Source organism: Ictalurus furcatus, chromosome 12 (assembly GCF_023375685.1).
Source record: "Ictalurus furcatus strain D&B chromosome 12, Billie_1.0, whole genome shotgun sequence".
Lineage (NCBI taxonomy): Eukaryota > Metazoa > Chordata > Actinopteri > Siluriformes > Ictaluridae > Ictalurus > Ictalurus furcatus.
This window is the reverse complement of record NC_071266.1, coordinates 25,404,733-25,431,810: the sequence shown is the minus strand read 5'-3', so window position 1 is coordinate 25,431,810 and position 27,078 is coordinate 25,404,733. Positions and strand designations below refer to the sequence as shown.

The 27,078-nt window shown below is 42.3% G+C and overlaps 2 protein-coding genes across 4 annotated transcripts in view; one reads left to right on the top strand and one right to left on the bottom strand.

Moving 5' to 3' along the window:
• Positions 1-2,720, top strand: part of kansl1b (KAT8 regulatory NSL complex subunit 1b) — a 61,616-nt gene extending 58,896 nt beyond the window's left edge. For all 3 annotated transcript variants that reach the window (XM_053638389.1, XM_053638390.1, XM_053638387.1), the window contains one exon: positions 38-2,720. In XM_053638389.1, coding sequence (XP_053494364.1) covers positions 38-262 — 225 coding nt within the window. In that variant the 3' untranslated portion in view covers positions 263-2,720. The remainder of the gene's footprint in view (positions 1-37) is intronic.
• A 7,069-nt stretch (positions 2,721-9,789) lies between these two features.
• The window catches only part of maptb (microtubule-associated protein tau b), a 35,177-nt gene continuing 17,888 nt past the window's right edge, over positions 9,790-27,078 (bottom strand). The window contains exons 5-15 of the mRNA XM_053638392.1: positions 25,314-25,343; positions 22,620-23,822; positions 20,999-21,030; positions 19,769-19,960; positions 19,467-19,521; positions 18,625-18,878; positions 18,277-18,369; positions 16,648-16,729; positions 15,778-15,884; positions 11,470-11,587; positions 9,790-10,272 (exon numbers count right to left, since the gene is read on the bottom strand). Coding sequence (XP_053494367.1) covers positions 10,268-10,272; positions 11,470-11,587; positions 15,778-15,884; positions 16,648-16,729; positions 18,277-18,369; positions 18,625-18,878; positions 19,467-19,521; positions 19,769-19,960; positions 20,999-21,030; positions 22,620-23,822; positions 25,314-25,343 — 2,171 coding nt within the window. The 3' untranslated portion in view covers positions 9,790-10,267. The remainder of the gene's footprint in view (positions 10,273-11,469; positions 11,588-15,777; positions 15,885-16,647; positions 16,730-18,276; positions 18,370-18,624; positions 18,879-19,466; positions 19,522-19,768; positions 19,961-20,998; positions 21,031-22,619; positions 23,823-25,313; positions 25,344-27,078) is intronic.

Sequence of the window (27,078 nt, the reverse complement as noted above, 5' to 3'; positions counted from 1 at the left end):
AAGCTCAGTTGCTCATTCCTCCTTCGCTGTTCTTCAGCCCGTGCAGCCGTGGGAGCGGCGATCGTTCCCCCTGGACGCAGATCCGGCGCAGGATCACGAGCAGCACGCGAGTCCGGGCGGCGAACGCACGTTTCGAACCGCGCGGCGAATCTCTGGCTGCAGGAGCGGCTCCAGGTCCGAGTGTGAGGGCGAGCCTCCGTCACCGCTGGCTGAAGACATGGGCCGGCACAGGAGCAACTCATACAGACATACACACTGCTGAAACGTTCTCCACACACACACACACACACACACACACACACACACACACCCCTCCAGCTCCAGCGCCGCCGTACAGAGCAGATTAAACCTCCTGCTGTTTGATATTCAAACATCACTTAGTTCTTTCACAGTTTTCAGTGAATTTGATGAGTTGAAGATTGGAAACAAGTAGACGACTTCTGTTTGTTTTTGTTTTTGTTTTGTTTCGTTTCATTTTGTTTTTGGGTCACTGGATATTAAACGTTGGTGGCCGGCCGTTCAGAGACAGAAAGCAGGAAACCGAGACTCGGTGGTGTCCTAAATCGCTCATGTGCACTTGCTTCGCATTGGAACGTATTGAATAGATTGTAAACCAGCGGGTTGACCACAAGCTCCCTATTGTTCTGATTTAGGTCCAACCCAAACACGCACATAAACGTCTGACCATCAGGCACGTCCTTATTACTATTACTATTATTATTATTATTATTATTATTCATTCATTATTTTTCTCAGCACTTCTCTTTTCATTCTCAGCGTCTTTAATCTGCGGGGCCAGCTTTAACAGAAATCCGTTTTAATCAGCTTCCTGTCCGGTCGATCGCTCTATCGTGTGAAAGTGCCCTGGTTCCGCGAGGTTTAGTAGAAAGCGGTAGGTCGCACGTTCGTGTACACGCCGGACGAGCGGCGTGTGATCGCGGGTCAGCGCTCGGGGGGTTTACGTCGTGCGTGTTAACTCGTACGAGCGGTTTCTTTACCTGAGAACGAATCGGACGCAGCACTCGATTCGAGCCGCTTTTGTTTAGTCCTGCTGTCTGAACGCTCGAAATGAGAAATCCCCCTTACGCGGGAGAACGTTTGCGCAGCTCCTCTTCTCGGTATTTGCACTCCGAAGCCCGGCACCGTTCTGTCCTCTTTCGTTGCGTCGCGTTTTCGTATTCCCTTTCTCGACTCACGCCACTCGAATCGTTTTGACGTGGACGCTGATCTGAGAATTTCTTTCCTCCGCGCCCTTTCTCTTCTTTTGCGAGAGATTATTATTCGGACCGAGGCAGGATCGCGGGATTGTTTTCCCCAGCAGAGAGATTTCATACGTTACAATCATACTACGTTCATAGCTACTTTATTGGATGATTATTTTTCATTTAATCATGATCCGAGTCCTCATTATGACTCCTATAATCGAATCTTGACTCTTAGCGTTTGTGTTGCGGTTAGCGATCAGTTTGTGTACAGCTGCCAAGCTGAAACGGCTCACGTCGCCGAGGGGCGTGGCCTCCACGAGCGTGGGACTCCAGAGAGACGAGGGGGCGGGACTAAAGCTTTTAACAGTGCGCAAAATGTCTACCTGTGTGAAAAAACCTACAGGTGTGATGGCGATCCACACGACAAGCGAGTGTCGAGATGCAGGTTTACCGTTTATAATCAAGTTTTGATTTTTGGACAAAGTCGTGATGAATTTTGACGTATTCGTGTACAGTATAATTAGGTCCGATCTAATCCAGTGGGGTTAAGATCTCTACACCGGCTCTCTAGCAGCGTTAGGATTTGAGATTCCAGCTTTTTTAGCTAATTTAGCACCGCGCCGCAGTTTTGTTTGTTTTCTTCCCCCTCGTGGAGCCGCACTGCGTCTCACGTCCCCGTCAGTCACGTCCAAGCTTCTGCTTTCAGTTTATTCAGCTCCCATACCTGCGCTTTCTCGCCTCCGGCACTCTCACGTCTGTCTGCCTTTGACACGCACAAAGCCCTTGTACCCTCGCCTTTCTCACGTTCTTGCCTCGTTTCTGTTTCTCGACCCACTGGACAGTCTGTAATTCCGCCTGTTACGCCATGAGAGTATTTTACGCTCGGGTCAGTGTCTACACGTTATTATACGCTCTCGTTAACCAGCAGGTTTTTGTTTAACCCTTTAAAATCATCACCCCTGAGTGAGTGTGTGTGTGTGTGTGTGTGTGTGTGATGTGTGGTGTAATAAAAAATGTTTGTTTTTTTTTTAAAACACCGTGAAGAATGAATCTCAGCTACTTGGCCCGTTTTATCCGTTCTCTTCCCCTGATTAATAAACACACCTCCTGGATGGCGATGGTCTGCTCTGCGCGCTCGTACAGTTCGATTAGCGTTCAGGATCCGATGTCGTGCTGTGCGAGAGATTTTCCTACGCTCCGTGTCCAACATGGTGAATTTGATTGGTGTTGTGGGGAGGGAGGGAGGGAGGGATTTGAGTAGGAGGAGTCTGGTGTATCATTTAGCATGTAATAGTTTGTATTATAAAAAAAAAAAGAATATATTTTGTAAATACATTGTTTGATTCTTTACCGTGTTCTGATTTTTGAGGCTGTAGCTGTCCTGATTGTATAGCGAGAAGACGCGTACAAAAAAAAAATATTTAACAACTTTCTTTACGGAAATAAAGGTGTATGGATCATTGGCAAATCTGACAGCGTTTGTGCTTCTCCAAATTAAAAGTGAATTATATTGTATCATTCTTGTGTGTGATGGTTTTTATTTCGTGTTTAAATAACCAGGGTCAGATTAAACCCTGTGTCAAGTGATCAGGTTCTTCAGATAAGTGCGATCTAGACGAGACCGGGAAGTTAAAACGCACCATCTTGCCCAGTGCCAGCTGTGATGGAACGGGAAGTGTTCATGTGATTACTATCCGAGACCATCGATTCAAGCATCTAATCAACCGTGTGCTAATAAACATGATCTAATAACCTTTAATAAAGTTATCCTGAGGGTCCGACTCTATGTATTTATTTATTTATTTAGAGACGGTGCACTGCATCTGACCACTAGAGGGCGTCAGACATTTAAGGTTTTGAGGATTTTTTGGGGTGGGGATGTGGGGGAGAGGAACTGCACTGCACTGCACCTCACTACCAGAGGGTGCCAAGTATTTGTTGTGGGAAAGTACATCTCATCACTATAGCGCACAAGACATTTATTTGTTTGTTGGTGTTGAGAATGTGTGCTGAATCTAACCATTAGAGGGAGCCAGACATTTGTTTGTTTTTGGAGGGTGTGCTACATCTAACCACTAGAGGGCGTCAGACTTTTGTTTTTGTTTTGTTTGTTGCATTTGTTTGTTTTTGGAGTGTGTGCTGCATCTAATCACTAGAGGGTGCCAGAAGTTTGTTTTTACATTTGTCTGTTTGTTTTTGGAACGTGTGCTGCATCTAATCACTGGAGGGCACCAGACATTTGTTTGTTTGTTTGTTTTTGGAACGTGTGCTGTATCTAATCACTAGAGGGCGGCAGAAGTTTGTTTGTTTTTGGAACGTGTGCTGAGTCTAATCACTAGATGGTGACAGACTTTTTTTTTTTGCTTTTGTTGCTACATTTGTTTGTTTATTTGTTTAGATGCAGCACAAGCTCCAAAAACAATCACTAGAGTGTGCCAGTCATTTGATTGTTTTCACATTTGTTTGTTTGTGGAACGTGTGCTGTGTAAACACTAGAGGGTACCATCCATCCATCCATCCATCCATCCATCTAATTCTGTTCAGAAAGGGTGCTGTATAGAGGCCGCATATATTTGGAAAGTACGAGTGAACTGGATAGGTCAAAATTCCTTCGGAGAGTGCTCAGGAACGGGATAAAAAAAAATTAAAATTTTTAATTCGCACGCCTCTAGCGTTGTCGGATGAAGGCCAGAAGACAATTTACTCACCCTGCGAGTGTCAGGAAACTGTACGCCTACAAGGAGGATCAGTGAGGTAAGAGTGTAATAAAGTGATGTTCAGCACCGTGTTTAAAGACTGAAGCAGTGATGTAGTGACCCAAAACTTGCATACTATTAATAGAATCTGTGAAAGATTTCACTTTTTAAAAAAATCTGTTCGAATATATCCTGTATATAATCCTGTACCGAACATAAATAAATAAAGATATTTACACACAAAACAGAAACTCATCAGAAATCCCATCACGATGAGATCATTTAGGCAGCTTTGGGATTTCTGAGTCTGAAATTATTACTGACTATCAGCATCAATCATAAATCTGTTATTATTCAACATAAAAGCTAGACGTGTAGAGCGAGGACCGACGGAGCGACAGTGCTGGTACCTGTGGGGAACCCTGTGTAATTACGTGTCTTGATGGATGTGTCATTTGAGAGAAATGTGTCGGTCTGGAGAGGGTTAAAAACACACACACACACACACACACACACACACACACACACACACACACAGAGCACTGAGGACACGTGAGAGAGGGGGTTTAATACCGACTTTATTTCCAAATCCAGGATCACAGCAGCGAGAATGAGTGTAAATTAACTGATAAAACACACAACTACAGTGAGGACAATCACAACCGTTAAACTCAGAGTGGACTGGAAAACTGCAGCGCAGGTTCTGGGTGAGAGAGAGAGAGAGAGAGAGAGCGCGAGCTTTCCCTGTCACGTTCACACGATCAAATCAATCAGCTTGCTTTACACAACTTGTACACATGCTTTTTTCACATACGGAAAAGGACCACAGTTTCCTCCCGTGTTCTGAGGACTCACGGGCATCATCAATCATGGGGAAAGCTTTAGACGGTGTATATATGTGTTTTTCCCCCCCCTCTATCATCTCTTTTTGTTCTCATTTATAAACATGAGATTGTGTCTGAACAGTTAGAGGAACAGCTCGATCAGCTGAAGGCTTCGGCGTACACCCTGCGGCTTATGAACAATACGACGTGACTGCGGCGCAAACGGGCAAACGCCCAAACCGGTTCAGTTCATTCCAAGATGGATGACTATGTGGCGTAGCAATGTTCTTCCTGTTGTCATGGAAATTTTAATTATCATATTTTAACAGCGCCGCCTGCAGGATTGGCGCTCTCATACACGACGACCAATAAGAAACCGCCGAGGTTTAAGTACGCTGAGACCTTAAAGCGCACCTATTATGGTTCTGAAACGTGCCTAATATTGTTTTAAACTCTCATACGATAGATTTACGTGCATCCGAGGCCAAAAAACACTTTAACGTGCTCATAATTTAAACTGCAGCATTACCCCCCCCCAGCTCCCACCCCCCACCCCCCAGGTTTCACAAACGACTCGTTAAATGATTCGTTCTAAAGGATTCGTTCTAAACTCCTCCATTCAGAGAGAATACTCCGTTCTGATTGGTCGGATGTCCCAGTCTGTCGTGATTGGTCTACCGCTGTCAGCGAGCAGCTGATGAAGACCAGAGGCGGGGCTTTTTGTTACGAACCTACGTAGGTTAGTACAGGAAGTAAAGTCCGGAATCACTAACGACTTGATTCAGCTGTTCAGAATCGGTTCCTTCTTTTGGGAGTGGATAACTCCGTTTATCGTGCGCTTTGATCTTTGAAACTTTGCAGACGTTTTACATTCACAAACCGCTCCGTATATAACACACTACATGAACGGGAATATTTGAAAAACCGTAATAGGTGCGCTTTAAGACATGTTCAGTGTCTCAGGTTTGCTTCTTAGGTTTTTTGTGTGTGTGTGTGTGTGTGTGCGTGTGTGTGTGTCGACACCGGTCTATCACTCACCTCAAAACACGAAGCAAACTTAATACACCGAACACATCCTGTCTGACCGGAGTTTATTGGATATTCACCCGATTGCATCACCTTTATTTTTGCCCGTGTGGTCACTTTAATCACATGACTCCTCAGAGGGAAAGAAGCGTCTCACGGTAACGTAGATACTCATTCACATCCATATTATTATTATTATTATTATTTATTATTTTAATATCAAAAAGGAATAAAGCTGAGGTGCATTGGAGATATAAAAAAGGTAATAAATATCAGGAAAAACAGGAACGATGCATTCTTTTCTAACACGTCTCACATCTACAAGAACACTATTAACAAATGCTTAGTTTGGATTTATTTAGAATTTTTTTTGTTTTGTTTTTTTTTGCATGATTTTGTTGTTCTTTTGTTCCCAGGTTGGTTTCTCGTGTGTAGGAGGAGTTCATCTCCGTGTGTAAGCTCTAGTTAAACTGTAGGTGATGAGTTGATGCAGATAAATCCGGACCGTTTAAACCAGATTTGTCTTTAATCAAGGCATCTTATCAGAACAGGTTTATAGCAGCTCCGCATGTTTTCTGTTGCGTTTTCTTTTCCCGAATCAAATCCTCAGCGTTCACTAATTTATCAGAGCGTTTTAGTGAGCGAGGAAAAGGGAGGCACTTTCTTCTTCTTTTTTTTTTTTTCTTTTTTTTTAAACTGTCACTCACATTTACTCCGTGTATCACTACCTTTATCACTACTGATTATTTATTACGACTTGAAATATTAATCTAGAACATGATCAAATATGGTGAAACTGGACCGGTTTTATATTCACACACACACACACACACACACACACGTCGGAGCCGGACTAGACGCGAAGACGGTTAATGAGACGGAGCGATGCGTTGTCATAAATATATCAGTTTAAAGAGTAAAGTTGTTCAACAGCATAACATCTACCCCCAATATAATATATTTTTTTTTTACTTTAAAGGAGTATTTGCATCCGCTGCTGTAATCGTAAAGACCGTCCTGAAGCTCATCCCAGGACTCTTCTTCACAATCCGCTCATACCGACCCTCCTGTAAACGCACTCAGTTCTGTACATACTGTAATGACTTCTACTCCACCTTTGGATTTCTGCACAGCTGCTTTCTAACAAATAAAATCGGACAAAACGCGACGTGTACACAAGGTTTCCTCTTCATTCCGAATGTAAACGATCAGCTAGGACATGTCTGGTGTCTGGAGACATCTACTGGAGCTACAAAGGGGAATCTTCCGGCCAGTCGAATTAATCCCCACGTGGTTTGGCGCAGGGATATTATTTGTACGGGTTATAATCGCAGAACGCATCTCTAAATGTCAGACAGGAGCTAAAAGATCAGAAGGCCACACCTCCTACCTGACGCTGAGGTGAAGCAGCATAGAACCATGCTGAGGAAGAAACTCGGGTTTCGTTTCCTTTTTTATAAAGTGTCAGAAACGCATCCGTGGCTGGGAGACCAGGAGAGTAATATCAGCCACGCTCTTTGCTTGATAGGCGCATTAACACTTCCCTGTCAATCACGGTGACAGTAACCAATCACCTACACCTGTGCGCTCGGGTATGCGGAAGAGGGCAGTCAGCGCTTTGCTCCGAGTGTGTTACGCCGTGCTGTGGCGCTGCATGAGCATCAGTTCGGAAAGACGCGTTTGGCTGACTGTCTCTTGGAGAAAGCGCCTGATCGATAACCTTCACTCTCCAAACTGGTAGCTGTCATGTGACAGCGGAGAGCTTCCTGCTTCCTGGGTGGGAATTAGCAGGAGGGGAGAAGAAAAAAAAAACGCCACATAAATGAACGAGTACGAGATACTAAACAACTCCGCAAAGCCGAAAGTGGCGTGTGGTGATTCTGATTTCGAATCGGATGGGGGTTCCGCTACTTAAAAATAAAGGGGGAAAGATTGAAGAAGAAACCTTTGTTTACGTTTCGTATTTGGTCGATGATTTCCCTAACGATTGATCTTAAACCCTGTGATCTACTCGGGTATTATTTGTCACATTCCCTCGCAGGGGAATAACGTATCCATTAGCGCAGCTCATCGGCAGCAAACAGGCGATCACTAATGTCTAGCATGTGGACGTTACTCAGCGTGTAGTCCTCCTAAAAGGATGAAAATGAGTTCTTATTTGTTTGTAATTCATCTTAATGGATTCCTGGTTGGCTGAACTGTACACTGAACATGTGAAGTATAAAGCTGTGTGTGTGTGTGTGTGTGTAATAAGTTTTTACATTACAGTACAGCAAAATGCACGAGTGCACATTTGAGGCTGAAGACCGGTAACTACTCACACACTGGGTAATCTTTCTCTGCAGTGAATTGTAATAAGGTTGTAAGCGGTACGGAGATCGCATGGAACGTTTATCTGTTGGAGTATTCTGTAGAGTAAGAAGCAGGGCTGCATGCTGTATGCTGTTTAATCGCGATCGCAGACCTGCCAACCCTGAAGAACAGCGTGTAGTCCTCCATTTTACAAATCGTTTTTGTCCGAACGAAACCGGGACGACGTTTTCGCCGCTGAACTCCTGAAACTGTTCGCCGTCACCAATAAAATCACTTCTAAAATGTCAGATTGAACAGTTTAACGTTAACCTTTTACTTATTTATTTATTTCCCCCAGTAAAAACGTTCATCCATTTATTTATTTATTTATTTTCCCTATTCCTGTGGTTCATTTTTAACCCACGTTCGGTGGAAGTCGTTGGGCGCGTCTTTACACCGCGAACATGCAACGCAAACAAGTGAAGATATCTCGAATATAGCGGAATCTAACTCGTCTTTCCTATTATAAGGACAGTATATCGAACACATGATTATTATTTCTAGACGTTTCAAGCTTGTTCTATTGGCAGATATTTGTCCTAATAATGGCTGGATAATCTTATATTTATATTTATAAATAATCTCATAACAGGAAATATTCCATCCGTTTGTCTATATTGAAGATATTTTCACTGGCTAAGAATTTTTGCCGGAATAAGACCGAATTGAGTCGAGAGGACCAATCAAAACAGGACTAACCTGACACGGGGGAAGGGGGCGGGGGATATCAGCGAGTTCAAAACTGCCGGTCGTTCCAGATTCACATGTCGATTTGTTTCCTGCGTATATTATTTGAGTGATAGCTCGTACTCCGAACGTAAATACGGCACTCCTACACAAAACTACGACAAGGCTGGCAGGTCTGCTATCACCATACCCGCCTGCAACATGGAAAAGATCCACGACGTTGTATTTTGACTTATTTATTTATTGGGATCTGTGAGCACTGTGACAAATCGCCGGTTCATCGGTTTAATATATCGCAAGGTTGTATCATAATCATCATAATCACGAAATGACGTTTTTTTTTATCTATATCACGCAGCCCTAGTAATAATAATCACAGCATCCATTGTGCACGAATGCAAATCTCACACATTGTTACTTTTTTGCTAGCTTAGTTTACGCACTAATGACGTTAGTATATCATTGTAACTAATTTAATCCCTAACGATGTTCCCGTGGGATTGCAAAGCTTCTGCTATATAAAAACACAGAGCGCGGTGTGTGTCTGTAGCCTGGTTTGTATATTTTATTGTCGGACAGTATAATAATGTGCATGAATTCCGCAGTGAACATGTGGATAATTGTCAGGATGCCAACAAAACGCTTAGTCATTCTCAAAGTCGGCGTTAAATACAGTCTCGATGCTTCCTGGTAGCTCATTTTGTTTTGTTTTGTTTTTGGCTTGTTTTCTCCCTCACAGTCCAATTTCAGGTAGTATCAATTAATAATTTAAAAAAAAAAATTGTACAAATTTCTACTAGTCAAGGTGAAATGAATTAATAAAGGGTAATGATGGGGCAGGCTTTCACAATAAGGCAATTAAGCAGAGAGAGAGAGAGAGATAGAGAGAGAGAGAGAGATGGAAAAGTCGGCTTACGGTATAAAGAGGACGTTCTAGGATTGTAGATGGGCTTCTACGTGCTGTGACTGACCGAACAGATCAATACAGCACCGCATGAGTTCAATTAATCAGACAGGACAGTACAATAACATTATTAATGATCAGTCCCTTGCAGTCAAAAACCAAAATTTATGAAGAAATCCAGCAAGCACCTTTTTTTTTTTTTTTCTTTTTCTTTTGAACAGACTGAGGTGAAATGCTTGTTATTTATGATTTTTTTTTTTAAACCTTTTTTTTGTTTGTTTGTTTGTTTTTTTTAAGTTGCCACGTTACAGCGTTGCATTTGTCTTGGTGTGGAGGTGGTTGAGGCGCAGTGGGAGGTCGAATCACAGGCCCTGTTTAGCCAGTGAGGCGGTCACCTGGTCTGCAAGCGTGGACAGTTGTGGTGATTCGTTCATGTTGATGCTGCCGGAGGAGGAGACTTTGCTGAGGGGGCGGGGTGAACCCTCTGCAGACATGCAGGGGGATTTAACCACAATGTCAGCGCCGTGGTCAGTGCGGGCCTTCGCCTGCTCACGGAACATCAGCTTGTGAGACTCAATCTGTGAAGAGGAGAAGAGGAGAAGAGGACGAAACAAAATTACAAAGAAAAACATCAGGAAAATCAGCGGTCTTTGATTCAGAAACTCGGTTCTGGTTCTCAGGACTTTAAAAAAAAAAGTATAGCTATGTTTAATAATGTGGCAGGGATGGGATGGGTGGGAGGGGAATATTGCTATGACAGGAGATAAGTCAATCTTAAATATCTGTACCAATAACATTCTGCTTTTCTGCAAGAAAAACAAAAACAAGAACGATAGTTTCCAGACTTCTTATGTACGACAACGAGACCTGCCCTTTAATTATATTAAAATCAGAGTTTCTACACTGTTCTGTAATGACTATTCTAGCACTTTCCATTACTACGCACTTAAACTCTGACACCGATGCTGCGCTGTTTATGGCACTTAATCTCATTCCCTCCGGAAAGTTGACTGACAATATATTTGTGGTCAAATGTGTGTGTTTTTTTAATCGTTTGTGCGCAGTGCTACCAGTGAAACGATAGCAGATCATAAATTAAATATAAGACTGCCCACTATCAACCAGCAAAAAGCGATTTGAGGGGCATGAGATGAAAAACTGTCGATGTGAGTCCCTCTTTTTTTCTCTCTCTCTCATTTTGTTGAGACTTTCCCAGGTCAAAAAACCTAAAGTTACAGCTCTGACTGTTAGGAAGCACTGACCCTGGAGACTCCTTCCGTAAAATGTTAAATAAACGTCTCCTTACAGAAAACTTCAATATACCAGTGATTATGGGGTTTTTTTTGTATTCGTTTAAGTCCCTGTAAATGAGTTGTTACTATAGAAACGATAATGTGCTAGAACAAGCGCATTAATATTAATATAAACCTGTGATTTGAAGCAGGAGTAGTGTCACAGACAATTAATTAACACCTTGTGACCAATCAGACTCAAGAACTCAACATCGCTACGGTATTAATCATAGTCGTTCCTATGTTGTAAATGTCAGTGAGTGTGTTCTGCATTAGATTATTAGGAACGTAGGCTTGCGAAGTGAAAGAAACGTCTGTTTTCTGTTTATATAATATACCCTGAATTATTCACAGAATTTCGATATTGGGAAAAAAATCGTGAGTCTTAATAATCGTGGTTTTAGCGGTTATCTTGCAGCGCTAGGTTTTTTGCGGCTGATAGAGTTTAATGAGGAGAAGTGCCTCAGTGGCTCGTACACTTACTGGAGTGGTTTGGGTTTAGGGCACTGACTTCCCCACACAGGGGGTCAGAGGGCGTGTCCCCATTTGGGTGGACGGAGGCACCTGAAGGCCCCGACTCTGCTTCCTTCCCCTTCTCTTTCTACGGCCATGAGAACATTCACAACAGGGGGCGGGATTACAAACAAAGTTAAACACAATATCAGTAAAATGAGTCCGAACAGAAACAAACTGATGAGCAAGAAAAAGCTAAAGAAATTTAATTGCGGAGTGCTGAAGCAGGAAATTAACGACAAAAAAGCAGGTAATGAAGCAGGGCACCATTGAATAGGAACAAAAAACAAAACAAAACGCAACAAATAATGATGAAACCAAAGCAGAACAGAAATGAAGGAAGCTACAGATGGTGTGTGTGTGTGTGTGTGTGTGTGTGTGTGTGTGTGTGTGTGTGTGTGTGTGTGTGTGAGAGAGAGAGAGAGAGAGAGAGATGGAGAGAAGAGGAAGGAAAGCAAGACACCACACAGCTCATCGCTCCAATAAACACCACTGCAGGTTTGGCTCAGTGTGTGTGTACATCTCTCTGAACTATACAACATGATTAAAATCTTTTTTTAATTTACCTGAAATGGTGCATTTCATAGTCTTTTATGTCTGTTAATATCTGTTTTTAGGGCCTAGCTGACAAGCTGGTTGTGGGGATATTTGTTGTGGGAGGATTTGGTTGTAGGGGTATTTGGTTGTGGGAAAATTTAGTTGTGAGGGGACTTGATTGTGGGGATATTTGTTTGTGGGGGTTGTGGGTGGACTTGATTGTGGGGGTATTTGGTTGTGGGTGGACTTGATTGTGGGGGTATTTGGTTGTGAGGGGATTTGGTTGTTGGGGTGATTTGGTTGTTGGGGGACACGGTTGTGGGAAGAGTTAGTTATGGCGGGATTTGGTTGTGGAGGGATTTGGTAATGGGGATTATGGTAGAGGGGGGTTTTGGTTGTTGGGGAGACAGTTGTGGGGGATTTGGTAGTGGGGGGATTTGGTAGTGGGGGATTCAGTTGTGGAGGATTTGGTAGTGGAGGGATTATGTTAGGAGGGTTTTGGTTGTTGGGGGATTTGGTTGTGGGGGACATGGTTGTGGGGGATTTGGTTGAGTGGGATTTGGTTGTGGGAAGATTTAGTTGTGGGGGATTTGGTTATGGCGGGTTTTGGTGGGGGGGGGGTTGGTTGTGTGGGATTTGATTGTGGGGGGGTTGGTTTTGAAGAGATTTGGTTTTTGGTAGATTTGTTTGTGGGGGGGGGGGGTTGTTTGTGGGGGGATTTTGGTTGTGGGGGGATTTGGTTGTGGGGAGATTAGCTTGTGGGGAGATTTGGTTGTGAGGGGAATTTGGTTGTGAGGAGATTTGGTTGTGGGGAGATTTGGTTGTGGGGGGATTTGGTTGTGGGGAGATTTGGTTGTGGAGGATTTGGTTGTGGAGGATTTGTTAGTGGAGGAATTATGTTAGGGGGGTTTTGGTGGGGGGATTTGGTTGTGTGGGATTTGATTGTGGGGGGGGTTGGTTTTGAAGAGATTTGGTTTTGGGTAGATTTGTTTGTGGGGGGATTATGGTAGAGGGGGGTTTTGGTTGTTGGGGGATTTGGTTGTGGGGGACATGGTTGTGGGGGATTTGGTAGTGGGGGATTTGGTTGTGGAGGATTTGGTAGTGGAGGGATTATGTTAGGGGGGTTTTGATTGTTGGGGGATTTGGTTGTGGGGGACATGGGTGTGGGGGAATTGGTAGTGGGGGGATTTGGTTGTGTGGTATTTGGTTGTGGGGGACACAGTTGTGGAAAGATTTAGTTGTGGGGGATTTGGTTATGGCGGGTTTTGGTGAGGGGGGTTTGGTTGTGTGGGATTTGATTGTGGGGGGGGGGTTGGTTTTGAAGAGATTTGGTTTTGGGTAGATTTGTTTGTGGGGGGTTGTTTGTGGGGGGATTTTGGTTGTGGGGAGATTATATTGTGGGGAGATTTGTTTGTGGGGGGATTTGGTTGTGGGGAGATTTGGTTGTGGGGGGATTTGATTGTGGAGGGATTTGGTAATGGGGATTATGGTAGAGGGGGGTTTTGGTTGTTGGGGGATTTGGCTGTAGGGGACACGGTTTTTGGTTGTGGAGGATTTGTTAGTGGAGGGATTATGTTAGGGGGGGATTTGGTTGTGGGGGATTTGGTAGTGGGGGATTTGATTGTGGGGGGGTTGGTTTTGAAGAAATTTGGTTTTGGGTAGATTTGTTTGTGAGGGGATTTGGTTGTGGGGGGATTTGGTTGTGGGGAACACGGTTGTGGGGGGGTTTGGTAATAGGGGATTATGGTAGAGGGGGGTTTTGGTTGTTGGGGGATTTGGTTGTGGGGGACACGGTTGTGGGAAGATTTAGTTGTGGGGGATTTGGTTATGGCGGGATTTGGTTGTGGGGGGGTTGGTTTTGAAGAGATTTGGTTTTGGGGAGATATGGTTGTGGGGGGGGTTGTTTGTGGGGGGATTTGGTTGTGAGGAGATTAGCTGGTTTGGTTGGTTGTGGGGGATTTGGTTGTGGGGAGAATTTGGTTGTGAGGAGATTTGGTTGTGGCGGACTTGGTTGTGGGGGACTTGGTTGTAGGGGGATTTGGTAATAGGGGATTATGGTAGAGGGGAGTTTTGGTTGTGGGGGACACGGTTGTGGGGGATTTGGTAGTGGGGGGATTTGGTTGTGGGGGATTTGGTTGTGGGGGACACGGTTGTGGGAAGATTTAGTTGTGGGGGTTTTGGTTGTGGGGGACAAGGTTGTGGGAAGATTTAGATGTGGGGGATTTGGTTATGGCAGGATTTGGTTGTGGGGGGGGTTTGGTTGTGTGGGATTTGGTTGTGGGGGGGTTGGTTTTGAAGAGATTTGGTTGTGGGGGGAATTTGGTTGTGAGGAGATTTGATTGTGGGGGGATTTGGTTGTGGGGGATTTGGTTGTGGGGGGATTTGGTTGTGAGGAGACTTGCTTGGGGAGAAATCGTTATCATCTTCAAACCTTAGCTAATGAGAAACGTTCTTTTACCAATTTTCTTTATATAAATATTGTGTTCAAATATTTTCAGAAGTATTACATTAATATTAATTAACACAATAATAATAATAACAATAATAATAATAATAACAATAATAATAATAATATGAATATGAATAGTAATAACCTTATTATTAATGCCTTTCATTTTGAGTCAAAATCTCAAAGTGCTTTACATAAAAGGTGAAAATAAAGACAAAGAATTAAACAATAAACAATACTTACAAGGATAGAAGAAATTAAATCAAAACAATTCTGTTTTTGTTCCTATTGTGGTGACATCGGCTGTGTCGTGTGTTTCAGCACAGTTACTTGGATCATAAGGGAAGGAGTGTGTAAATTCTAAGAAATAAAAATATGTAAGTAAATTTTACATCACAGGACCTTAAATGTTTTTTGTCCCTTTGGTCGAAACCTTACACAATCCATTTGATTTATTTATTCATTTAATTTACGATTTATATAGCACCTTTCTAACACCAAATGTGGCTTTACAAGAACACTAGTTAACACCATTGAGAGAAAAAAAAGTGTAAAGGAACAGAAAGAATAGTAATAGAATTTAAAAAAATAAAGGACCATAACTATCCCATGAGAAACCCCGTAGTGGATTTGTACAGAATCACACCTGTCCGTAGTAACACTATCAATCTAGCTGATTTATTCTGTCTACTGTTATTTGATCCACTGTATATACACTCACCTGTGCTTGCTAACAAGCTCGCAGAAAATATAACGTCACCTGTACATAAGGTAACTGTTGCAATTTCAAGTGTTATTTTTTTCTCCATCTTTAAAAGAAAGCTCCCAGTGCATTCTGGGTAATGTCTGATCCTGTGGTCTACACATTGATCCCTGTCGTGATCTCTCAGGCCTCCTCTGAACTTCACCGGAGTTAATAAACTACTCGGACGGCCCTTAAGACGACTGCGGGGATTTAAACCAAGGGGAAGTGGAGAGGGAAAGTGGATGTCAGAACAATCTGGACCGGAGCCCAAAAGGCACAAAAGACGAGGACGAGGTTTAGAAAGCTGATGCACTTAGAGGAGGACACAGAGACGCCTGTAATCAGGAGGAGATATGATGTGAAGTAATAGCGTTAACACACAATTAGTGCGTAGCTTTTGTTAGTTACAGCTGGCAACGATACCATGGGAATAACATCAGGGAATCAAAAACATAAAATACTATTCCCGTGTCGTTAATCTGCGCACGAGTCTTGTTTATTTTCTTCATTAGTTAAGTGTGTAGCCTGTAAACACGAGCGAGCCTACCTTCCTGTTCCCGCCTCCGGCCACGTGGCCAATGTTCTCCAGAGAGCCCACTTTCGGCTGAGCTTTAAACTCCAGCTTCTCTGATTTGATCTCCACGTTTCCGCCGCCTGCAGTCAAAAGTGTACATCGGTTTAAAACAAACAAACAAACACACACACACACACACACACACACACAAACACCTCACACGAATCTGATCATGTAAATATCTGTTTTATTTTATCTTATACACCATGTGTGTATGAAGTAAAACGTCCAGATCATAACATGTAAATGCAGGCTATATTTAATTCTGCAGCTGTTGCACTGTAAAAACAACAAACAACAACAACCATGTTTGCTGATAAAGAAAGTGTTCATGCATGGTTCACGAGGAGCCGAACTACTATTTACATACTGCATATAAATATGATTAAAATTTCTGTCACCAATGATTTATGAACGTCGCTGTAAAAGTTAGAACGATGTCCATTTGAACAAAGTCAGGCTTTGATGATCATAGTTTGAATATTTATTTTTATTTATATAAACAACAACAACAACAACAACAACAAACCCCAACAGGCTGATTTGTATGGGTGCTTTCACACTATGCTTTTTTCTTTTAAAAAAAAAAAACATAGACCTGTAGCTATTGTCCTGGGAAAGAAACGACTCACACGATGTGCACACTGTAACCATAACAACACTCATAGCAGTCCTAACTGATATTCAGTCCAGGTTTATAAAAAGGTCTGGAGTGAATTTATTAATTAAGCTAATAAAAAATAAAATAATAATAATAATAATAATAATAATAATAATAATAAACTCCTCTAGTGGTGTGTTCATTTCTAAGCTAAAATGACCGCCAGCATCTGGCTCGTTTACCTGGTTTATGGTGGATGTTGGCCTTCGAGCCGCACTTTGACTGCACGTTGCTCAGATCCATCTTTTTGTGCACAATTTGAACCTGGACATAACGAGAGACAGACAGAGCAGAACGTAGAGAGAGTCAGACACAGTCACAAGGAGGCTGCCAGGACACAAACAAACACATCAGCAGATGCAACATATCAACACAGGCTAACGTGCAGGAAAATGTTTGGTTCATTCCACACACTAAAATCCTGATGATGCTTGAGCGAGAGAGAGACAGACAGAGTGAGAGAGAGCGAGAGAGACAGAGACAGAGAGAGAGAGAGAGAGAAGTATTTTATGGTTCTCATCATCACACCCAAAACCGCAAAGACAATACTTTTCTAAAAAGTCTTTTACTCCATGATGAGTCATATTGATCGGTAAGGGGGGAAACTATGAAAATTTCATCTAAAGTAACGTCAAGTCGAAGAATTCCAGAAGATGAATTCATTCAGTCACCTAAAATTCTCACATTCACCATTTTACCTCTCGCATGCAGATGAGATCGGCCGTGCAAAAAGGAGTAGCCCAGGAAACTGACGAAACCCAGCAAAATAAAGTGCACACAGTCACCTTAAACATAAACCATAATAACTCCGATAATAACTCCTATCTCCGTTAGACAGAGCACGATAGCTCATCTCCATCACAGAGGTAAGACTTGCTGACGTAACATGCTTTAGAAACGTCATCAGAAGACGACTGTGGTTACACCTGTCTTCGACCCAGGAATTTACAGTATATACTCATTCACTAAACTCCACTTAACAGCTTCCTGTAGGGGTGTGTGATAGGACAAAAATAACATTTCTGAATAACATTTAAAAAAAAATTTCCCAGACTGGATCATGATCCACGATATAATCACAATTACCTTCGTGTTGGTTTTAAAGACTGTTTTCAACGATACTGAACAGAGCGACCAAACTAATTTCCTTATTGGTGTAAATACAGGTCTACAAGGAAACACAACAGAGACACCTTAGGCCTGAGTACCTATTATAACAAATTTTATTAAAAACAAAATGATTTCTAAAATGAAAACATGAAGCATCGTGAGCATATTTAAAAATGTTACATCACCACTACGAACGTGTTCGGTAAACGGAAAGGTGATTGACAGGAGAGTGAGTATTTAGACATGTTTAAACACCGAATACATTAGCTGAGTTGGTTTTTGTGTTTGTTTTTTTAAGTCACTTAAAACCCTTGTTTTTGACCGTTTTGATGTGTAGAGGTAAAACATCACAGCATCAGTGATGTCTTTCCAGTGCTTCCTTGTTTTCTCATAGCGAGTGCCTTGTTTCAAACACACTTGTTATTGTTGTTTATTGTTATAGGGAGGGAAAGGAGGTTAAACCCCAAAAAGAACTGGTCAGGAATGTTCTTGATATTGTCTCTGGAGCTGCACCTGGACTACAGAACAGTCACCCAGAGAGAGGCAGAGGAAATGCGTTAAGGGAGCGTTAAGCCCACAGCCAGAGGTGTGGTTGTGGAGCTGCTGCTCTAAGGATGGAGGCTGGTGTTTGAAACACACGTCCGAGGCACCCTGGCCTGCTGTGTATACACTTTTACAAAGGAGGGAGCTTGGTTACTCACATTGCCACCTCCTGGAGTGTACTTGATGTTGGCTTTGGAGCCACACTTTGCCTGCACGCTGCTCAGATCCATCTTCTTCTCCAGGATTTGCACCTAGGAATTGAAGTGAGAAGATTGACAGAGGCCTGGCTCAGACGTTCCCAGCCTGGGATGAGCATGTGGGCCGGTTCTCAGATTGACAGGTTGTGGAATGGGGCTGCATTCAGGGACGTAACTGGTAGAATTCACTACCGTTTTATAACTATACGGAGCATTCAGACATTTCCTCTGCCACTCTTTTCCAGGTGCGCAGAACATCGTTTTTTTTAATTGGAACCTTGGGTTAAAATCCGGTCTCGTTAAACTCACCTTTCCACCCCCAGGCTGATGTTTGATGTTCTCAGTGGAACCGATCTTGGATTTGACGTTCTTCAGGTCAGGCAAGGGCGCAACAGGGGCAATGGGAGCGCGGGATCTGAGAGAGCCGGGAGATTTGGGTGGAGTGCGCACCACGGCCACCTTCTTCACCTGCTGCCCAGGTGTGCTGCAGCGACTGGCTGGAGATTTCGGAGTGGCAGGGCTGCTGCAGCCGCTACGATCAGGAGTTTTAGGAGATTCGGCTGCTGGAAAGCCATGTTAATGCAAATTGTAAGCATCATAGATATTATATAATATGATACACAGTAAAAAAAAAAATTAAATAAAAAAAAAAAAAAAATTTGTTATTGATGATGAAGAAAAACTTACATACTAAATGTTTTAAAGGTAAGAAATGAAATCTCCTAGCCTTCATTTCGTCCTCAGGATACAAACGTGAACGGCCGATTAGCAGACCTCAAATTTTTTCTTATTTATTTATTAAAGTTTTCAAGTTTGATTTAATCAATCAGTGACATCAGTGTACAGCACTTTGTCCATAAACTGACTTGACTACATTACAGCTAACATGACACACTACAAACTCTAAAATACGTACGTACACTGGCACTATTTTAACATTTTATTGTGATTTCCCCCTTTTGTGTTATCAGCTATCTGTGCCATAATGACGTTTACAGACATATATAGTGCGTGCATGAGGCGGTGTCGCTAGGAACCCAAATGAAGTCACTAGTAATACAGTACAACATAACAGAAACTGGGTGGAGTCTACGTTTATGGCTGTCTAGAGTAAATCAAGTGAAAACAGAAACTCTAATGAAGCAACTCACCAGGGATTTTGGTGCCAATACCCTGAGGTTTAGTCTTCGTCTTAGCATCCCCGGCCTACATATGAAATAAATATGAAACTACAATTAGCATGCAGTAGGACTTGTGGCTAGAATTGTTTTTTTTTTTTTTTTTTTTTGAAAAAATATATATTTGTGATTCCCGGCTTACTTTATAGAACATCCTTTAAATAAACTCTTGGGGAAATCGGGAACAGCGTCAACGTGCCATTCAAATCTCCAAACTCAAACAGAGTTGAGAGGCGGACAGGGCAGTGAAAGGTCACAGGGTTCTGATTACTCACTGTGGCTCTGGACTCCTTGGCTCCTACAGTGTGTGGTTTAGAGATTAGAGAACTGGCTCTGGCTGAGGCACAAACTGGGGCAGAGGGCGAAGCGGAGGTGGAGGTATGTTTGGATGGGGGCACTGGGATTGACGAGGCTCTTTTAGTGCTGGAGGTGAGTCTAGCTTTGCCTGGTGTGGATTTGGAAGGGGTCTTTTTGTGTCATTGAGAACGAGAGGGAACACAAAAGAAGTGTTAAAATAAAGGGAATATAAAAGAGCATAATCAGAAAACTCAAAGATTGAAATGTTATGAGACAGTGAGAAAATGATACATAAAGTCAGTAAATTAAGATTAAAACAGAAAACAATGAACGACAGAAGTTACGAGTGGTCAACTTATAAAGAATAAATGACAATAAATAAAAAGATGAGTTCTCTCATTCTCAGATCTTAACATTTCAACCGTCATGTTTTACGACAGGTTTTAAGGTACCAGGTCTGACCCACACCACTGTCAGCTCTCTCTCTCGGCACGGCGAGCAGCGGTCACACTTGTTCGTTGTTCTTTATGTGCTTTTATTTATGTTTTGCCTTGCATCTTTGTTTCAGTTCTAGTCCTGTCATTGGTTGGTTGCTCTATTGTGCTCGCCAGTTCTGTGTCTATTTGTACACTGTTGTGTTTTAGTATCTTCGTGAAGCCTTGTTCATTGTATTGTGAAGTTCTGAGCCTTGTTCCATATTTATTCTGGCTTTCCAAACTGTGTCTGTGACATCGTTATTGATCATGGATTATCCATATTCGATGCTAGCGCTGCTATATGTACTGACTACGATTCTTGGATTTGTCCAAATAAAGCCCACGCTCACTACACTCCCACTGCGTCCTACCTCATTCGCCAGCGTGTTACATCAAAGTCCCAAGCTCTACAATCCAAGTACAGTTTTGAGTCCCAAGGATACTTTTGAGTCAGCCAAAATACAACTAGATGTTACAGTGGTAGTGGAAAATTGTTAGATAAGATGACAAATCTAAGAATCCAGTTCCCATCCTACGAATTTCCATCCAGGATTTGATGCCATATGACTTGTGACACCAACTGAAAGATTAAATATTTAATGGGCTAAAGATTTTTTTTTTTTTAATGTGAAATTGTAATATAAATACATTATTCCAAACAGTAATGTGATTGTGAAACCTGCATCATTTATTACATTTAAACACACCATACACAGACCACCTGTACTCTACCTTTTTATCAGCTGCTGCTGCTCCGGGCTTGGCTGTTTATAGAGAGAATGAGCATATTAATAAGTTCATTTTTATTACCACTGTACACAGGTTAAAGATCATGTTTTAGCAAAAGGATGCAAAATGACTTGAGCTCTGCAAGGCCAAAAGAGTGAAGTTTGTCTGTCTTTAACGTTTTAAATAACGCCCTTTTATGTACAGTACGTCTGATCAGATTTGATTAAATGTAAGTTTAATCAGATTCACTTTGGAAGAGTCGTAACGAAAACTCCCCTCTCATTTTAAAGGTGCTGTTTGTTATTTTGAAACCTATTTCTAGACCTATGATAATTACATCATTTCATAGACTCCTTAGAAAAACTGTGATTCGCAATATCGTTATGCAATGGATCTGGCTACTTTCTTCGTTTCAGACTTACGTTCATATTTTTCTGGACCAGAAATGAGCTCCACACAGAAGTACACACAACTCTGCCCTTTTTTTTTTTTTTTACTTATAAGGGAACATTAGACATACATAATTTCAACTGAAGAGGTACGAGTGGGGTCATCTGTGGGAAAGCGAGGACTTAATGTTTCTATTACAATTGCAGTTCGCCTCATAGGTGGCCGAAGACGCAAAAAATTACAGACTGCTTCTTTAAAATGACCAATATTTTTTCCACAATACACATGGATGGTCTCTCCCACCTAAACATATTGGGTATACATTTTGCTTAGACAAGAGGCAAGGTGTAATTTTGGAGAAAATGAACAACCGCAAACGACGTCATGCAAGTTAGGAAAATACGCTACGTGACAAAGCATATACATCTAACGGTATTCCGAGGCCTTAACAGAAAACCTTCTGGAAATACTGGTTTGCTTAACAATACTCTTAGGAGGTTACTTCCAACTCCACAAAAACTAACATTATAAAAACTTTGTGCTAATGTCCTACAAGTAAAAATGTTGCAGAAAGGGTTGTAGAAATTGTTTACAAATGTTAAAGGTAAAAAAAAAAAAAAAAAACATCCTCAGAACACAAATTTTGAAACTGGCCTGATTGAGATTACGCTTGCGTAGTAACGAGATCAATTTAAAGTCGGATAAACTGCTAAGCATGTCACTGACGTCTGTAAAACTGTGGACAATTTGTTGGAAGTAAAACAATCAACTTAGACAAGATAATGTGTGTGTGTGTGTGTGTGTGTGTGTGTGTGTGTGTGTGTGTGTGTGGTGAGGGAAGGATGTGACCCACACATAATACATTAACGATAGTCAGTAATGCACCACAGTCAACAATCATGCACAAGTGACATGCAAAAAGGAGGGTACGGTGAAAACAGTGCCAGCAACACAAATAATGCTCATAGTTAGTCACAGACACCGACGACAGTCACAGAAGGGAAGGAAAGACAGATCACAAAGAGTCACAAAGACAGAGAGAGAGAGAGAGATTTAGTGGCTACAAGCAGTCCGTTTCTTCAACCGAACACTCGTTTTGACTGGCGGTGTACGCTTATCAGAAAGGGCGCTGCTTAGCTTAGCTTAGCTTAGCTACTTGACAATAAAAAAGATCTGTGGAAGAAAGAAAGAAGGTGGTTTAGAGGGGGGTTGAGGAAAGGAAGGAAAAACAGACCTTTGGACGGTACACTTGTTTTTCGCACTGGCGAGGCGTCTTTTGAGGGGACTTTCTCGAGTTTTGGGGTGGATTTGGGGGCAGTGGTTGCATCGACCGCAGCAATGGGCTTCTTTGCTTTTTTAATGGCAGCATCTTTAACAGGTACTGTTTTTGTTGGTGCTGCTTTAATTGGTTCTGGAGGACAGGGTTCACCAACATCAGCTTCAACATCAGCAACAGCTGCTACTTCTGGTTGGGCAGCGGGCTCAGCGCTTTGTGCTGCCTCAACAGTAGCAATGAGAGCTTCCTCAGTTGTATCCAGGTACTTCTCTGGTTTGTCATCTTTGAAATCCTCAGGTTTGGTGTCTACTTCTGGCTCCATCTTGGGTACTATGACCTCCTGATGAGCTGTAGGAATACTGATCACTTCCAGGTCCTGTTCTTCCACTGGTTCGTACTCTTGGGCTTCAGTCTGGTGTTCAGTGATGGGTGACTCTTGGGTGTGATCAGGAGCAGTACTAGGGGAGAAAGGGGAACCAGGGTCAGCCCTGCAGGAATCAGGACTTTTGCTCTCTGGGGGAGTCTTGTCAGAGCCATTTTCCCAGCGGTCAGGGGTTCTCTGATGAACAAGCTCGGATTCGGTGTAGTCAAATGACAATCCTCGTTTCTTTGCTTCATCTGGAGTCATTTGCAGTTGGGATAGCATTTCGCAGGGCTTAATATCAAAGCTTTCATCTTTCTGTGGTGACACATCTGGGACAACAGTGCTGTGGACTGGAGGAACTACTTCTGGTTCATCTTGTTCTTCTTCTTCCTCTCCTTCTTGCTCCTCCTGTTGATCTTCTATGTTAGAACGACTATCAGGGATGGCAGGACTCTCTACTAACTCTTCCTCATGATCCGATCCGAAACCCTTGCTCTCGTCCTTCTTACCATGCTTCACGACTTCCTCTTCCTCTCTCTCATCTTGAAAACCACTGGGACCGTGTTTCCCAACCATCTCCTCTAAAGGACTCGTCTTCACCTGGCTGTCAAAGCTCAGCACTGCCGACTCTAAACCGTCAGCTGGGGCAGCTTGTGATGCTTGTGGGGACATAGGTGACTGCTGTGGGCTAACTGACCCAGCCAAGGCCCCGTTCAAACGCTCCTCTTCCCTGTCCATAGACGCCGCACTGCTTCTACCGCTGTGTGGCGGAGAGAGCCCCTCTGGTGTTAAAGCATCTGATGAGCAGGAGGTAGAGCGATAGGAACAGCCACAGACAACACTGCGGGATTAGCAACACACCAAGACGGAAAACAAAGGCACCAAGAAACCAAGGATTCAAAAATCATACCAAACAGATAAAAAAGACTGAATATAAAACAAAGGAGAAAGAAAGATATTCTTGCCAATAAAACAGTAAGGACTGAATTCAACATTCATTTCTTAGAAACGTAGCACAGGTCTGAGCTGCGGGCACTTTTATAATAAGCAATGCTTTCTCAATTTTTGGCGTGACTTAAAGCACCAGTAGGGAATAGCTGAAACAGCCTCAGGGCTTCGAACTTAAATGGATACTTCAGTTTGAAATACTACTAGGTAACCGATGTACTCAGATATCTGCAATATCCAACACATAATTAGAGCTACTCCATGACAGATGATGATATCGCTCATTTTGGAAATGAGTGCTAAATAAAGTGCTATAGAGGTGCAGTTTTAAATTCCTTGCAAAAAAAAAACCCAGTTCAGTATAACCTAAATATTTCCATTTACTTACCCTACAGATAACAAAAACTAATCACAGCTTACCAAAAATACTCAGAATTATTTAGTCCGTCTGGTGGCAGTGGACTCGGTTATTATGATATTATTATTATTACTACTATTATTTCTTTTTTTCTTTTTTTTACAAAAAGATCTCAAGCAAGGCACAAATGTCAGCCATTAGCAGGACTGACTTGCAATTTGTTCCTCAAAGGCCACTCAGAGCTGTTCCTGGCTGGGACTTTAAGTGCAAATAGCAAATGCAAAGCCGCAGCATGGACAGCAAGAGAACGAGAGAACACTGTAGTGGCAGAAATGTGGTTTAATGGCTTATAAAAGTACCTCACAACTCGTTCACAGAATCCGGATTTCAAACCAAAGAAATAAGTCAAAAACACAACAGAGAGAACAAAAAGCATAGCCGACATAAACAATACACCCACAATGACCCAGCGGCATTTCTGCCCCTTGCACCACGTGAAAAGCTTTGCGGGAACATGATTTGAGATGGTTGATGAATTGGCCACTGTGCTCAGTGATGCATTGTCCATTTGCAAATAGGCTTTGGTGCAGGGGATATGTGTGGGGGTTTATTTTTTTTAAAATTAGTGGACAGCTTGGTACAGAACAGATGATTTTTCATCCTGTCTGAAGTTATCCTGCATTTTTCGACTTGTACTCAACATGGTACAGTGCATATGTACAGGAAGAATCATTAAGGACATAATTAAACATAGCAATGAAATCTTCGAATCAACATCTGTCCCTTTTAAAGCCTGCCAATCGTGGCCCATTGACTAGAGACAAGCGCGAATAGTAAATTCCAGAGTGTATGCAGTAGCAGTTGAGATGGAGTAGCTGAGAATGAATGCTAGCGGCAGACTTGAAGTATGTGTCATATAGACATCTGTTTCCTCCAAAGCTAATCACTGAGGAGGGAAAATGAGGCTGTAAGCCCAGCATACCTTCACCTGCTCCTGCTGTCCCTGGTGCAGCTATCCGTCAGGTCACGATTGAATGACACGGGGGGGAAAAAGAAAAGACAGGAAAGGAACAGAAGTGAAACTAGGTTACAATCTTGGCAGGGTTGATTAGTCACAATTCTTGATTGGGATCGGAGAGTAGTTCCAGGTACAAGACAAATCACGGATTTATATTAACGCCCTCAATTGATCGTATACAAGAACTGCTATGTAGATGCTCCACATAAACAGATTAAAAACTCATGTAAGGAGACGTTTAATTAATGTTTTTGGAAGGAGTCTCCAGTGTCAGTGCTTTGTAACGGTCACAGGTAAAGCTGTAGTTTGAAGTTTTCCAACACAGGCTTATTTCATTTCATTTAAAATAATATCCATTCCACCCACATGTATACTCCGAGCCAGGATTCATTAAGGTCATAGACCTGCAAGCATCAGCAACAAGCTCTGTAACATTAAATATTTAAATCTCGCCTAATGGCACTCTAATTTTTCTCTTTCTGCTTCCAACAACCTCCAGTCATAGGATGTGAGGGGTCTAATGGGCTGAAGTCCATTATCTTTAACAGACTTGATTACTAGCCTTACCAAGATTGATGAGATTGCTTTAACAAAAGACACACCGAGTTTCCTACCACATCAAGACTTTCCCCCTTTACATTATGACAACAGGTTTTAACGGTCATTGATCACCGTGTCAGATGATCACTCAACCAATACCTCATGTGCTCCAGAAAGTCATTACTCTGACCCATTAGCCATTATCACCATTAAATTAACCTCTGTGGACTGACCAGGAAACCACTAGACATTAACAGTACCCTAAACCTGTATTAGAGACAGAAAGAAAAGAATAAATAGGGCGGCTTCTTCTAGTCACTTAACTAAGAATCATTTTCTTACCTTCAGATATACGAAGAGCTAATGCACTAGATGGAACAATAATGGCTATGTCTACACGGACAGCGGTAATCTAATTATTGACCTTATTCTGAATAAGACGTATAATATTGTGATTAAGGTGTGTACATGAGTCGCTTTTAGAATACTCCTTTCATGTTCAGGTTTTACATGTTATAGAACATAGATGGATTAACGTCGCACGTCATTACGTCACCACGCCACGCCGTCCGACGTTCAATCCAGAATTTCACGTATCGACGTACAGTTGGTCTTCGTTATGGGACCGTATACAGTTTCGGGTGTTTCATGTTTAATGTTATGAACGCTTCAAGTGCAGTTAATCATTTGTTGTGCTGTACGTGCAAATAGACGACTGCTTAAAGCTACGGGCTGCGTCCCAAACCGCGTACTTGCCTACTATATAGTATATAGAGATACATGTCTCTCTCTCTCTCTCTCTCCAGTATTGTACAATATAGTTACAGCTTTATTTACTTCTGACTATTACAAAGTGCTGACACTGGAAACTCCTTCCAAAAATGTTTAATAATGAGTGCATTTACATAAACCTGTGACTTGCCTTGCAGCCTGAACTACTGCCAATTAGCTGCCAATAAAATACGACAAAGCTTGAAATCTGAAAATAAATAAATAAATAGACAGGATGAATAATCTCATAATTACATATTAAATCAAATCGGCCATTTGCACTTGAGATATAAATCTTTGCAGTGATTAAGGAGTCACCATTCCAATTCAAATGAAAAGCTTTGTAGGAAACACAGCAGAAATCAATGCAGAATGTGATTACTAGGAAGGCGTAAGCGATTCCAGAGGGAAAACCTCT